Here is a 14,532-nt window from a genome sequence, read left to right on the forward strand (position 1 = left end):
AGAAAAATTGTTGTTAGTGTGTAAATGTAGAGTTACACAATGGCATGTTTGGAATATCCGTTGGTCTTGTTTTATTTTTCGAACTTTCATGCACAGAACTTTGAAACCGTCTTTTATGGCAGGATTGAAGGAATTAAACTCTTTATAGCCCGAAGCATATTGCGTGAAGATGTAAAAACTTGCCGCTTGCTGCCATGGTCGGTCTGTCGCTGAGACGAGTCGGATTTTCTGGCCTTGTGGCTGTTATTCACAGTGTCAGCGTGTGACGTGTTTCATCAGATGGATGAGCAGCTTCTCCCATATGGTGACTGGAAACAGAGACGAGTTGTGAAGACGGCAGCGCTGCACAGCTCTGTTCATAATAATGTCTTCTTACAGCTTTTTTCTTTCATTTTTTTTACCTAATGACAAGTTAAGTTATGCTTATAAAGGCAGTGTGTATTCTCATAACACCTTCTTTTCTCAGTGGCAGCATTATATTTCATTGTCTAATTTTGCTGAACAGCTAAAAAAGTAATTTGAAGCTTTGATGACGCCTTGAAATTGACGTCAACATTTGTTTTTCAGCACGCTTGACACCCGATATCATCTGTACACGAGTATCTGACTTAACAGTAACAGATTTTGTGGGTGCTGTGAATTGTTTCATGGAAAATACATTATTTCCTTTGTCGTTTAATCTAATTCTGTCTTCTGAATGAATCAGTCATTTACCAAACAACAAAGTGTGTTTGGTTGAGCTGGACATGCTGTTTTTTCGTGCATTTAAAACTTAAAAACACAATAAAATAATCTGTATTTTTATTTTTTTTCCTACACAAATGTAACACACTGAATTTGACAAGTAAATTTACTTTAGAGTAAATGCTGAAAATGTCTCTGCACAGGTGTGGTTTCACCTCTTTCCAGGCTTTGATTTAAAAGGTCTGAAAGAGGTTAGTCACGTTACTGCCGTCGGCCCACCTTGTATTTCAACTTTAACTTTAGGATGACAAATAAGCTGTGAACTCTGTTTAAACTCCTTTTGGTAAATTGTTTTTATTGAAACAAATCTGCTTCCAGTTAAGATGAAAGGGAGCGAGGGTGAAGAGATTTAAGCATGTTATGAATGGTGTTTGACTGTATTTTTCCTGCACGTACACCACGGGCATTTGAAAACAGCCACTGATCTTGGGGTAGGAGACAAAGCAGAGACGGAGGAGAGCATGGACGTACGTTTGCTAATGGAGTCATAACTCAGTTCAGACAGTGAGAGACAAACAAACAAGGGCTTCATGAAAATGCACTCTGTAAGCACTCTGGCTCTTTGTGTTTCTCGTGCTTTCATTTTTGAATCCACACAACCGGTCAGACTTGAATGTAAAGGAAATACAAAGGAAAGCACACTGATAATCCCTCTCTACCATAAATAGTACAGCAAATTAGATTGCAGTGATAGTTAAATTGTTGTCTTGTGACATTCAAGCATTTAAAAAAAAAAAAAAAAAAAAAAGTTTTCCATCAGATGCGCTTATGTCCTCTGAAAACACAACGCGCTGTTTGCTTTTGTCAACAAGGTGGCTTTAAATACGCCGAGGATTAAGTTGGTTCATCTATTCATCTGTTGCCTTCTTTGTGGCATTCTGCTTTTGTTGGATAGTCAACAGTGGTGAGTGACAGGAAACATGGGAAATGGCAAAGGAGGGGAGGTGGGATGAGAGGCAATTGTGGCCATTCTAATTGAAACCAGAGACTTGGTGACATGTTGCACATCTTATTTCTGTGTGACCGGCACGACCCTGCTGTCTGTAAATCTTTCAAGGAAAGGAATGTGCATCCTTGTTGTCGTCAGCGTGTCTCGTCGCAGCAGCTTTTGAATCTCATCAGACCTGCTCGTGTGGCTGCTTGTCCCAAGATCTTAAACGTGATGATCTCAGAGCTGGCTTCAGCTCGGCTATGAATGAGCGAAACTGCTCTGAAGTCAGTGTTTATGGAGGGCCCCGTTCTCTTGGAGGGGTGAACCAAAGTTAAATAAATACTTGCTCCGTCCTGTCTGCATTAAGGGGCCTGCACACATGGCTTTGACGTCAGAGTGACATTAAACAGGGTGGAGTGGCCCAGCTGGCTTTGACAGGCATATATGCACATGCATACCGACTCTTCAACAGCTTGCTATTAAAATCTCTGTCTTTTCTCATCTGTATCTTTGCTTATTTTGTCATTTTCTTCAGTTTGCTCCCGTCTTCTCTTTTCTTCTATCTGACCTTGTATGAAATAAAAGCAGCGTCACTTCCAGGCTTCACTCGCACGAAAAAAGGGTTTCATGATGTGTCACTTCTTGAAAAGCTGGTTTATGGCCAAGTGTATCCACTGATTGCTTCTCCAAAATAACCAGCCAGGTGTTGTCATGTGTCAGCACATACAATGGCACAACATTTTTGTGTGTGCTTGCATGTCTACATTTACACGTGTGCTTAACAACAGGTCTTTCAGCATACCTGTCCCTAACAACATGAGAGCAGCGGGATCTTAAAAGCTTGTTTAACACGACACCAACATGTACTTGTTCTTATCGTTTCTATCAAGTACTTTTAAAGTTGTTACACATTTAAGAATGTGTAAATTTTAACTTTTTTTTTTTTTTTTTTTTTTCCATGCACGAATGGATTCTTCCAGCCTATTGTTTGGTCGGTGCTGCATATCAGACAAACAGCCTCAGAGTTACTGGCCTCTCCTTAATTGTGTAGGTTAGAATAAGCCCACAACCTTACCGTGCCATTTGGTTTTTGCAAATGAATTCACGGCGTTAATGCCAACGGATGCTTGTCAAATCGCAGTTGGTTCAATATAAGTAGGCAATCGCCTGGAGATAAACAACTGGTGGCACCAATTCTCCACTCGGGTGTCATTAAACTATTGCAAAGGTATCAAGATGACGTCATTAAAAAAGCAGCAGCTAAAGCTCGAATGTTGGAAAATGAAGTGTAAATATTGATTTTAAAAAGTGACATTTCTGGTCTTTTGATCCAGCCGTTTTTCTACATGTGACTTTAGACGATTAAAGCGATGGAAGATGATCATGGTCAGCTGGAATAATCGGCCCATCAGGTAATTGTGGGATTGAGTGCCGACATGCAATGTTAGTGTTGACTTTGAGTGCATTGATGAAACGAAAAAGCATATTTGGTTTAAAAATTATGAATTGCGTGGCAGAAAATGGATGTTTTTGTCGAGGCGAGAATGTGCGTGCTGTACAAAAATATGCTTGTGTATGTCAGTAAGATGTTGCTTTGCAGGTGTTTGACCATCATGACCCCCTGTACATATCGTGTTGTAGCTGTCACATTTCACTGGCGGGACAGCTGTGGTCTCTTGAACCAGAGGGCAGAGGATTTCCCTCACTGTTGTCATCAAGCTGTCAGGCTACAAGGTTTACCTCAGCTCGGGCTTGTGTCAACTCAGTTTTTTCAAGTAATGAAAAAAAAAACGATACGTGTGCTCAAAAATGATTTCTATCCGCTGACTCTGAAGCCTGATATCTGTCTCTGCTTTTTGTTTTTCCATTCTATCGCTTTTTAAAATTCTTTAGTTTCTATAAATGCAGTTTGCCTTAAAAAAAAAAAAGAATAAAACCCAGGAGGGGAAGATATATGGCATTTATTTGTATTTTTTTATTTCTCTGAGAAAAAAACCCAAAATGCTTCATACTGATGAGCTTTTTTGAGATTTATATTGAAACTGAGTGCTTCATTTACATGGATATAGATATATTTCCGAAACTATGTTACATTTCATTAGATACAATGATTGTGCATTTTAAGGCGAGCTCACAATTGATGCTTCTAGCATTTTAAATAGAAAGTTATGTCTTTTTTGTGTTACACAGTGCTGGCGTTGAACTACATTTCTTTAACTAGTTTTAAAAAGGGACTTATATTCTTCAATATAAGGTAACATGGAGAATTTGTTTGGCGTTCGTATTTGATGCCAACCCAAGATCAAAAAGGAAGAAAATGACACTTTCTTCGGTGTTCCTATGCTGACTGTTAATATTTGTTGACATTATGCTTATATTTGGCACCATCTAGCTATGCTTTTTAAACCTTTAAGTTAAAAGCCACCAATTATTGTTCTTTTACACAAACAGCATTTAGTGAGTCTGAATTGGATTGCAGTGAGTTTAAGCACTTGGTTTGGTTTGTTTGTCCTTGTGTGAACAAAGTGAAGGCACCAGAACAACTGAACCAAGACTTTTCAGTGTAAGTGGTCTGAAGTGGTTTATTTTTGGTGTGACATGATCTGACCTCGATGGGACTTTGAGTTAAAAGGCTTATTCAGTTTGACATGTTGTTGTCAACGTTGGCACCTTTGACATCCGAAGACGACACACTTTGGATGTTCATACTGGCCAAACATATGAGGCTCACTGCTGTATCAATATGTGTAGTTGATTAGAGAGACAGTGGTATGCACACAGTCATAAGTTGGCTCTGGAACTACTTCATCTACCAGCTCAGAGGACATCAACGTAGTCTCCACTCCCATTCCACCTCCATACCTTACAAACAGGACGATACTGCATAAGGAAGGCCAACTGTCCCCACTTTGACTGGGCGGTGTGAAAACGGGCCCCTGTTCTTTTGGTGGCTTTAAAGAGAACAGTATAAAGTCTTTCTTACACTGGTAAAAGAAAAAACCTCACTGACATCTGGATTTCGAGTGCTTTGGAAAGTGTTTACTTGACTTTCAGTTCCATGTCAAATGACTTCTACAATAGTCACGGGTATTTATTTGCTCTGGCTCTGATCGGCATTGATAATTTTCATTGAGGGTGCTGCGGTGCGGGCTAAAAGAGCGGGCACAGCTCAGTCTTTCTTTGCTGAAACACACATTGACTGATCTTAATGTCTCACATGGAGGTCTGATACTGAGAGCAATGACTTTCTGGACAAAAAGATCAACCTTTACTTGACTGTTACACAGTTGGCAGCTCACTTTCAGTCATTGTGTGGGCTGATGTCTGCGGTCAATTCAAAAATAATAAACTAGTCTTATTATCTCAGAAACTCTTGCTTACAACATGCTTGTTTCCTGAGAGTTTGTGGTAGTTTCTGGATTTGTTCTGAGTACACTGTAGCCCCCAGAACACTGAGAGTAAACATGTTACTACTGGCAGTTGGAATTGATTTTTATCAACTTCTTTTTATGGTGGTAGCTGTGTTTGAAAAGCCCTTTTAAGCACTTTGCTCTTGTTGTAAAAACGGCATAATTGAAACCAGAAGTGCAGTTATGCCCTGTCAAAGTCGGAACAAACTTAAAGTAGACCATGTCGGTCTAATATTGATGAAAATTCAGCAACTGTATTGCTAATTTTTCACCTGAGTTTTGTTCAAAGATAGATTTTGATGTACTGTGGTGAGATAAGCTCATACTTCTCATACTAAAACATTTGCTCACAGAACAGTGGGCCCGAGGAAAGAAATCTGATGTTGGATCTGTCTCAGGGAAAAAAACACACCATGTTGATGATTATGTAAATAAACTGTTGGTGTGAAAACGCCCTGATGACTAATACATTTCAGTTCTAAGATGGTCTACTGGAAGAAGTTTAAGTTTTGATTGACTGCTGACAAAATGATGTATCTAATTGTGAGGAGGGAAAAAGATATACAGATGAGTGTAGGATTTTTCCAATCTTTTTATTTGCTCATTTTGATGTCACAGACAGTACAATTCAGATGGAAATTGAGGGGAGATGAAGGATTTAACAGGGGTGACAATGGCGATGAGGTGCGATCCTATTTACCCATCAGAATACCCCACAAATGATTGTGTTCAGATTTGGTGAAAGTATTAATTTTTCACGTCAAGAGAGACTTTTTGTCTGATCCAGAGTCAGATTGTCCAATCAATTAAATTAGACCACCATTGATTTTTGGGCATTATAGAAATGTTGAGCAAAGGTTTTGTGTGTGTGTGTTTTTGTTTTTTACAGGTTGAAATATTCATCATTGGATTCCAATCGATATCCCACAGATACAACAACAACAACAACAACAACAACAACCTCTCACATATTTAAGTCAGTCTTTCATAAAACTGACAGTTTTGAAAGTCATGATGAGAACCCTGTAAGAATACAAACGTTTTTCAGGTTCAGAATACCTCAACGCACCCCTGCTCAGGTTTAATCTTTCCACTCACATACACCTGTGGCTGCACACACACAAATGCTGCTGTTAGAATGAGCGATTCAGTAAAATACAGGGAGTGACCCAGGTCCTCTGGAAAGTTATTTATCTCTAACGCGAGGGTGACTGCCCAACACACCAATCTGTGTGTGAGAGATAATCTGTTAACGATAGGTTAAAGCAATGTTTGGCTAATGTTTGACTAAGCTTCACTTTGTGTGTGTGTGTGAGGCGAGATGTGTGCCCCATGATCTTTGAAGCTGTCAGCATTCTTCATCACATGCTCTGTCATAATGCATGGAGGCGACTGGTGAGATGAACCAGCTGTCCCTGCTTCTGGCCACACCAAGGTCAATGTGCTTGAAGACACACATTCAAAAGCGCTCACTCACACACACACTTGACTAAATGCCTTCTTACTCTTGCAGTGACAGTTGTTGGATGTTGCAGTGATTTGCTTCAAGCTCTGACAGAAAACTCTTCTCGTCTCTCAGGTGGAGGAGGAAAGAGGAACGGCCGCAGCAAGAAATGGAAGGAGATGCTAAAACTCCCGCACATCAGCCAGTGTGAGGAGCTTCGCCGCATTATTGGTACGAAAAAAGGAGTGCGTGTGTTTGTGTGGGCGTGAAGCAAAAAGATAGCTTGCCATGCTGTGTCGTTGGGGTGGATCCGACTGTGGGAGGAAGTTCAGATTGGACTTCCTTCCTGTTTCTACCCGTCTCCACCCGCAGTTACAGGCAGGGGACAGGAAACGGCATGCGTGTGTGTGCGTGTTTGTGACTTGGACAGGGAAACGGTTTGTGCTGTTGTTTTTTAAAATCAAAGTCTCTTTTAACATCACACGTGTGTATATATATGTTCACACATCAAATCCAAATGTGCCCCCCCCCACTGCTTCCTTCCTGTTCTCAACATCCAGGTTCAACTTGAAAGTGGAGGCAGGACTTTTTCTTTGTGGCCCAGACAAGCGCCCTGCTCCTGGGCTACATAAGCTTCTCACCCACCACGGTTCCCCGAATGCCACAGCACAAGTGTGTGTGTTTGTATGTGTCATAAGTGCGTCAGAGCTATCTCTGCCAGATATTGTAGTGCTGCCCTCCCCCACATACTCGCATACCCTCCCTCTTTATCTCCATGCATCCCCCATCCACTATCTGTATCTCCTTCTCCTTCCCTCCTTTAGCCACTTCAGAGAGTGGCAGAAGAGAGGAGAGTTATGGAAAACACCAAAACAGAGAGAGGCTTTTTTACGTCGAAAGGAGAGCTCTTTTAAGGACGAGAGGATAAGAGGGCGGCTAAGTTAAAGGGATCTAGATGCACTTACTCCCCTCAGTAATATCTCTTACTCAGCACTGATTGTTCCTTGTCATCATGTCTTCACATCCCAAATCATCACTGAGATCGAATTGTCCCAAACATGAATTTATCTGTCATCAGCAGTGATGAATTATCTGCTTACGTACATCACATGAATGTCACCCTAACGACTTACTGAGCATATTTATTTCCATTCGAACTCCAACTGTGGTAAGTATTCGAAAAATGGGTTATAGGTGCCCGTGTGTGCACACACCAGCTGTTGAGGTTTACATACGTGTGTATTACATAGATGTCATTGCATAATTTCCCTATCACATAGAGTGCAAGATCAAAATAATCCTCCCCGTGTAACTGAACGCACAACCGGGGAGCTGTGTGCATGTACGCACACACACACACACACACACACACACACACACACACACACACGTGCTCAGAAGGATACAATATAGCAAGTGATAGCAGGGACTTTGTTGTGTCTTGATAATGTCAGGCGTTTGACCTTAGCCTTGACAAGTGAGCAGTGGTTCTAGGAAGCCCAGATTACATTATGTGGGCTGCAGCCACTTTGTCTGCCAACCTCAGACCTCTCCATCTCTCTTTCTTCCACTCCTTTCCGTCCTTCCGTCCCTTTTCTCTCCTTTAGTACCCAGTCAGTACATATAACACATGTACTCATTACTTTTCATCACTGTAGGCACGTTAGCTCGTTTAACCTGCTACGATGGAGTCTGAAAGCCCTTGTTGCGTAGCAGCAGTGGGACCTGGCCGACGAACGGCTCGACACACGCACACAAACGCAGTCGTGCACTCGTGTTACCATCGCACGCTCACATTTGTTCACATTTAGCTGGCAACTCGCTGTCTAACTGATCAGTCTGTCTTGGTCTAAATTGGAGTTTTAATTAAGTTGTAATTGCAGCTTACTCCACTGGCACAGACACTCACCAGCCCGTGCTATTTCAGCTTCACAATGCTTCCTTCTCATTTTCCTGGCTCCATTTTTCCCGGACAGTTTGCCGTCTTGCGCTCTCTCTCTTTCTTTCCCCTTTTCTCTAACACAGTTGTTCTTATTCAGGACCCGGGAGAGGTTTCCCTTACGCTTGGAGGAAATGTCTCATTGGGGGGATGCTGGCCTGTGTTCTAATAGTCAGATAATTTAGTCTGGAATCGGTGCAGAAGCACACTAACCAACAGGCAGGCCCAAGAAACTGTGGTTTCTCTTTCGCTCTCTGTACACCTGGAAAGCTGTGTTGCGAGATGTAGGTGGTGCACAATGAGACCACTGTTTAGATACTTGGAAATCACAATGCTCAGATATATTTGAGGTTTAGCATTATTTCAGTTTTAACTAGAGAAGTTATTCACCTGCCATTAATAGGTTGAAAAAGCTGTCCTGTCCTCGTGCTGTTGGTCATCTTGAATCTATCCATCACTCTTTCAGGAAGTTGCCATGTTTTTTTATTTATTTTTTATTTATTTATTTTTTTTGTAATCACTTGATTCAATTGATTATAGAGAAAATTATAAAAACATAGATACTGAAATTATTTATGTGTCCTCGGGTGGGACTATTGCCAAGCCATACCTTTCCATTTACGATAAAAATGGGAACAAACAAGATGTATGACTTTACAATTTTAATATTCCCTAAAGGGAAATGGCTTATTAGAGTTGTTGAATACCAAAAAGCACATACAGCCTAGAGTAATGGCTGCAGGTATGTTTTGTCATGGCAGTGTGATCAGGTTGGTCAGCTTGTTGTGAATGAAACACAACAAATGAATATCCAAACAATCAAATATTCATGTCAAGAACTAGTAATTACCAAGTCGTGAGAGGTCAAGAAGTGCAAATTTTAGTTTTAGTTTGAAATAAATTGTTCCTTTCTAATTTAAAAAAAAAATGTTTAAGTCCCACTCCAGCAGTTTTTCATTGACAAAAAAACTAAGCTTTTTGTTCTCCAGAAATGGTCAGGCCAGGCGTGACTACAACTTGTTCCTCATTCAGTAGATATGGTTAAAGGAATATGAAAATAATATCAGCCTCACAACAGATGACAGTGGCTGCCTTGTCTCTGCTATGCTATGCAATGAACAGCTCTAATATCGGCATCATTTATCTATACATTTTCTAACCAGATTCTCAAGAAACAGAAGAGCTGATTCAATTCAATTCAATTCATTTTTATTTATATAGCGCCAAATACAACAAATGTCATCTCAAGGCACTTAGATAGTAAGTCCAATTCAAGCCAATTGGAATTCAATTAATTAATAATAATCATAATTCATAAAATAATCCAATTCGTTCATATAGAGCCAATTCAAAAACAATTTCCTAGCTAAGAAAACCAACAGATTGCACTGAAAACTTTTTGTTTTTCGGTCCAATCTCCCGGCCTGAGCGGCGTGCCTGAGGCGACTGTGGAGAGAAACGACTCCCTTTTAACAGGAAGAAACCTCTGGCAGAACCAGACTCAGGAAGGGTGGCCATCCGCCTCGACCAGCTGGGGTTTGAGAAGACAGAAAAAGGGGGGGGAGGGGGGCAGGGGGCCACCGCGACGGCGGCACTGTAACACCATTCAAAGGATATCTGTTGGAACATTATACAACCCTAAAAAGCTGGGACACTATGTAAAATGTAAATGAAAAGAGAAGGCAACAATCTCATAAACCAATATTTTATTCACAATAGAATATAGAAAATGCATCAGATATTGAAAAATAGAAATTTGGATAGAAGTTATTGTTCACTAGATGGTTTCTGCAGCACATCTGCTTTGTGAATGGTTCACATGCATTTACTGTGAGCAAGTATAAGAAGTGAACCGTCTGTCTAACACCACAAACCCATAAAACGAGTCACATGGTTTCACAGATTCTCTATTGTTCAGTGCTTTCATGAAATGTTTTTTTGAGGTTATATTTCTGTATATCATTTTATTTTGCTCTGACGTAGAGGGACTTTCTGGGGGAATGGTGACAAATTGATTTGGTTCTGCACATCTCGTACACCATTTTTCTTGCATTGCGGCATTGCAGTTGGAGAAAGCGCTGTTTGTTCAAATAAACTCCTCCAAAGGTTTTCGGTGTTTGGGCTTTCCCCACTTCTGCACGCCCATGAACACAGCTAATGGGGAAACACTAAATCGGGCCTCCAGAAACTTACAAAGATTAAGGCAAGTGCAATCGGTTAAAGGTCTTTGAAGGACTTTTTCTTTCCTTAGAGACAGGGTGAGAAGCTCGGTCATCTGGGAGGGGCTCGGAGTAGAACCGCTGCTCCTCCGCATCGAGAGGAGTCAGATGAGGTGGCTCGGGCATCTGGTTAGGATGCCTCCTGGACGCCTCCCCGGTGAGGTGTTCCGGGCTCGTCCCACTGGGAGGAGTCCCCGGGGAAGACCCAGGACACGTTGGAGAGACTATGTTTCTCGGCTGGCCTGGGAACGCCTCGGGGTCCCCCCAGAAGAGCTGGAGGAAGTGGCCGGGAACAGGGACGTCTGGGTCTCTCTGCTCAAGCTGCTGCCCCCGCGACCCGATCCCCGGACCAGCGGAAGATAATGGATGGATGGAAGGACTTTTTCTTTTCAGAGGACATACACAGCAGCCACTCTGCTGGAAGAGATGTTTCAAAAATCCCATGCAGTATGTCTGTCTGCGACCCTCAAAGTGAAAAGTTAGATTTTGTGAGGTTATAACTGATGAGTTTGAATGAGAAGCGCTGAGCACCAAAGCAGAGGGGAATGCTGGGTAATAAACAGTGCAGCTGGGAGGACTGTTGTGAGGATTTGATTTACTGCTAGAGGTTGTCCTGTCGCTGTCACCACTCAGAAATTTTCATCCCCAGCATCCTTCCTCCTCCTCCTCCTCTCTCCACAAGTGTGCATGTATGTGTGTGTGTGGCCTATTTTTGTTTATATGTTTGTCTTGTGTGTGTGTGTGTGTGTGTACGTCTGTCGTTGCTGTCGAGCCGTGATGGAAAGTGTCCTGGGTCTTCTTCCTCATTTGGTGAAAGAGGAAATATGAGTCAAATCGACACCATTAGCGCTAATAAGATGGGACCAGCTGCACAGGAAAAACATGCTGACACGCTTACAGAAAACATGGATACAGTCTGCTTCTTTCGTTATTAGCTTTTGGGATTCTTGACGTGATCTTTTATTTTCTAGGATTGTACAGCATCTCTTTAGATTGAAAATATGTTTAGTTTATTAATACTGTACTAGATGGTTAATGCTGGTGTGGAAGTTCATCACTTTGAGATAAAAACAACAAACTAGAGCAGCCTTTCTCACTGGAGCGTGGCAGGCTCTACATCTGTCTCACAGAATTGAAAATGGTTAAAGCAAAACTTAAGCTGCCTTCCAAACTGAGTGTGCTAGTCAAGCAGCTAAAGCTTCTTCATCAGATCAAGCAGTCCTGCAGAATGGATCAATAATGCTGGTGTTCATGTGCAAAGTGGGCCATACTGCAGCTGCATTCTCAGTTTTACTTATGTCTAACAGCCTTGATTGATTTATTTAGTTGTTCATTAAAGTGAAGTTTAACCCACTAAATTTGAAGAATTAATGAATTTCCAATTAAAGCAATGTTTTAAAAAAGTTGGTCTAGTTGAGGGAGGCAAAAAAGGTCAGATTTTTAAAGTTGTGCTCTGAGAGAACTTTTTGTTATGATTTGGTTCTTTGTGAATAAACTGAATTAGATTCAATGGGGTTTAATTGAGCAAGGCCTTCCTTTTCCCCAACATTGTACATATTTGAACTTCTTTTTCTCGAACCAGCAGACATAAAAAGCCACGCTTAACTTGGCCAGAGCCCCTCAGCTCTGCTGGCTGCTGTGTTAAAGTACATTCTAAATGAATCTCACAAATAGTCCCAAATTAAATGGAATGAAATCATTCAAATTATTAAGGTTCTCCTGTTTAGCTCAAACTTCCTCACATCAGCCCTAGTGGGATTTTGATAAGCTACCTGATTCCTTTACAGTTTATTTTTAGTTTTGCACACTGCAAACTTTCAGAACATCTCTGATTGGTGAGCAGATCAGATGAATGTGTCTCATTCTTTCACACAGTTGGTTAGATGATGTCAGATTTAGTTGTTTGTTCACACTTAATGCAACCCTGAAGCCCATCCCTTGTGTGAATGGTTCCGTAATGTGACTGAAACAGTCTATCAAAGGGTTACATTTAGCTTTTATACTTGAGTATGTGCCGTCTCACGCTTACTTGATATTTCGGTCTTATCCCTCAGGTTAAGAACCAGCGGTTGTTGTAATGTCGAAGTATGTGGTGTTACATTTCTTCCTCTGTTCACTCTGTCTTTCTCACTTGTCTCTTCCTCTCAGAGAGGGACTACACCAGTCTATGTGAGAAGCAGCCCATTGGTCGGCTGTTATTCCGTCAGTACTGTGACACAAGGCCAGAGCTGAAGCGCTGCATCGAGTTCATGGATGTTGTGGTAGGAATTTGAAAATGAGCCTTTTGCCATTACATATTCTGTGATGTCTCCAGCTATCCTTCTTTCTCACAGACCCCTTTCACTTGCCTGGCTCTGCCTCTGTTTCCGTTTTTCTCATATTCTCCATCTGTCGGTGGCGTCTCATGAGACCAGCCTGGATCAGGCCCTGCAGAGCTTGAAATGGGAGAGGAAAGTCGGTGTGAAGTCTTTTTGCCTGCTCTTGGCAGCAGCTTGGGGTGGTGGGTGGGGTGGGCGTAGGGGGGGTGATTAGCGACTCAGACAGGCTGTCAGAGAGTGGACCCCTCCCCTTCCTCAATGCACTCCTCCATGAGGTCAAGCCCACGTCAGAGGCAGGTCCCCAGGGTTAGCAGGCAAACACAGGCCCAAGCTTGTGTCTAGGCCCCTGGTGGTATGCGAGAAAGGAAAACACTGAGGGGGGGGGGGGATCATGCCTGTTTAATGAGAACGTACATTACTGTTTTTCAAGGCAGGCAGAGGGCCACATACGTGCACTCTCTGGAAGCTACACACACACACACACACACACACACACACACACAAAAAAGCTCAAATTTTAAGAAGCAAATGTTAAGCAATCAACATGTGCTGCTACCCCACCCCCCACAAACACTTCATGTCTTGGCTGTGATGCATAGTAGTCCAGCTTGGTCCCATTCCTCACTGCAAAGCTTGTTTTCAAACAAAACACAACTTGAGGCAGTCAAACTCCAGCGCCCCCCCCCAACTAGAGCCATATTTGACCAAAAACACAATCTATGATGGGGTAAAACCTGAGTTGTCATGCTGGTTGGTGACAGAGTGTGAGAGGGAGCATAGTTCCCACTTAGCTCTCTTGATAAAGGTGAGATGTTTGGCATTGCTAACATCTCATATTGGTCCAGCGCTCGTATCTACTTTCAACTTTTTTGTGTCTTTTTTAGCCATCCTGCACCATCTTCCTCTCCACTTATGCCTTCCCCTCTGCCCCTCTTTCTCTCCTTATTTGGAGAGGTTTCAAAGATGGCTGAATGAGTGTGGACTGGGGGGGTTGCTCACACTTGTATTTTTCTCTGACAGGCCATGTACCAGCTAGCTCCCGATGAGAAGAGGAAGGACTGTGGACTGAATGTTTTAGATACATACTTTAATAATGGGGTAAGATGCACAAACACGTTTACTTCATTACTGAGCCGGCTCGTTTGGTAATGAATTGTTTTCATATCGGTTTTAAAAATGATATTCCAGTGTGTAACAGTTAGGACGATCTATTGGCAGAAATGAAAAATAATAGAACCGTTTTTATTCGGGTGGAAAATATTATCCTGAATATTTAATACATTACCAAGGAGCTGATGATGTGTAAGTGACATACAATAAACCTTGTTCCCATTTGCAACCATGACAGGCCCCATTCTGTAAGTTCATGGGATATGTTCCCTAGTTGGGTTACATATGAAACCATCTCAACTTGTGGTTTTAGACTGATGTTGATACGGCGGTGGGGATGCTCAGCTATTAATTTGATTGCTCACATCTCTTCTAACTTGGAGAATACACCATAGAAACTATGGTAAAGTGAATACA

The 14,532-nt window shown here is 41.9% G+C and overlaps 1 protein-coding gene across 2 annotated transcripts in view; it reads left to right on the plus strand.

The window, feature by feature from the left end:
- Positions 1-14,532, plus strand: part of grk4 (G protein-coupled receptor kinase 4) — a 48,980-nt gene that overhangs the window by 8,240 nt on the left and 26,208 nt on the right. For both annotated transcript variants that reach the window (XM_075463744.1, XM_075463743.1), the window contains exons 2-4: positions 6,665-6,760; positions 12,836-12,948; positions 14,026-14,103. In XM_075463744.1, the coding sequence (XP_075319859.1) occupies positions 6,665-6,760; positions 12,836-12,948; positions 14,026-14,103 (287 nt within the window). The remainder of the gene's footprint in view (positions 1-6,664; positions 6,761-12,835; positions 12,949-14,025; positions 14,104-14,532) is intronic.

This window comes from Odontesthes bonariensis, chromosome 4 (assembly GCF_027942865.1).
Source record: "Odontesthes bonariensis isolate fOdoBon6 chromosome 4, fOdoBon6.hap1, whole genome shotgun sequence".
Lineage (NCBI taxonomy): Eukaryota > Metazoa > Chordata > Actinopteri > Atheriniformes > Atherinopsidae > Odontesthes > Odontesthes bonariensis.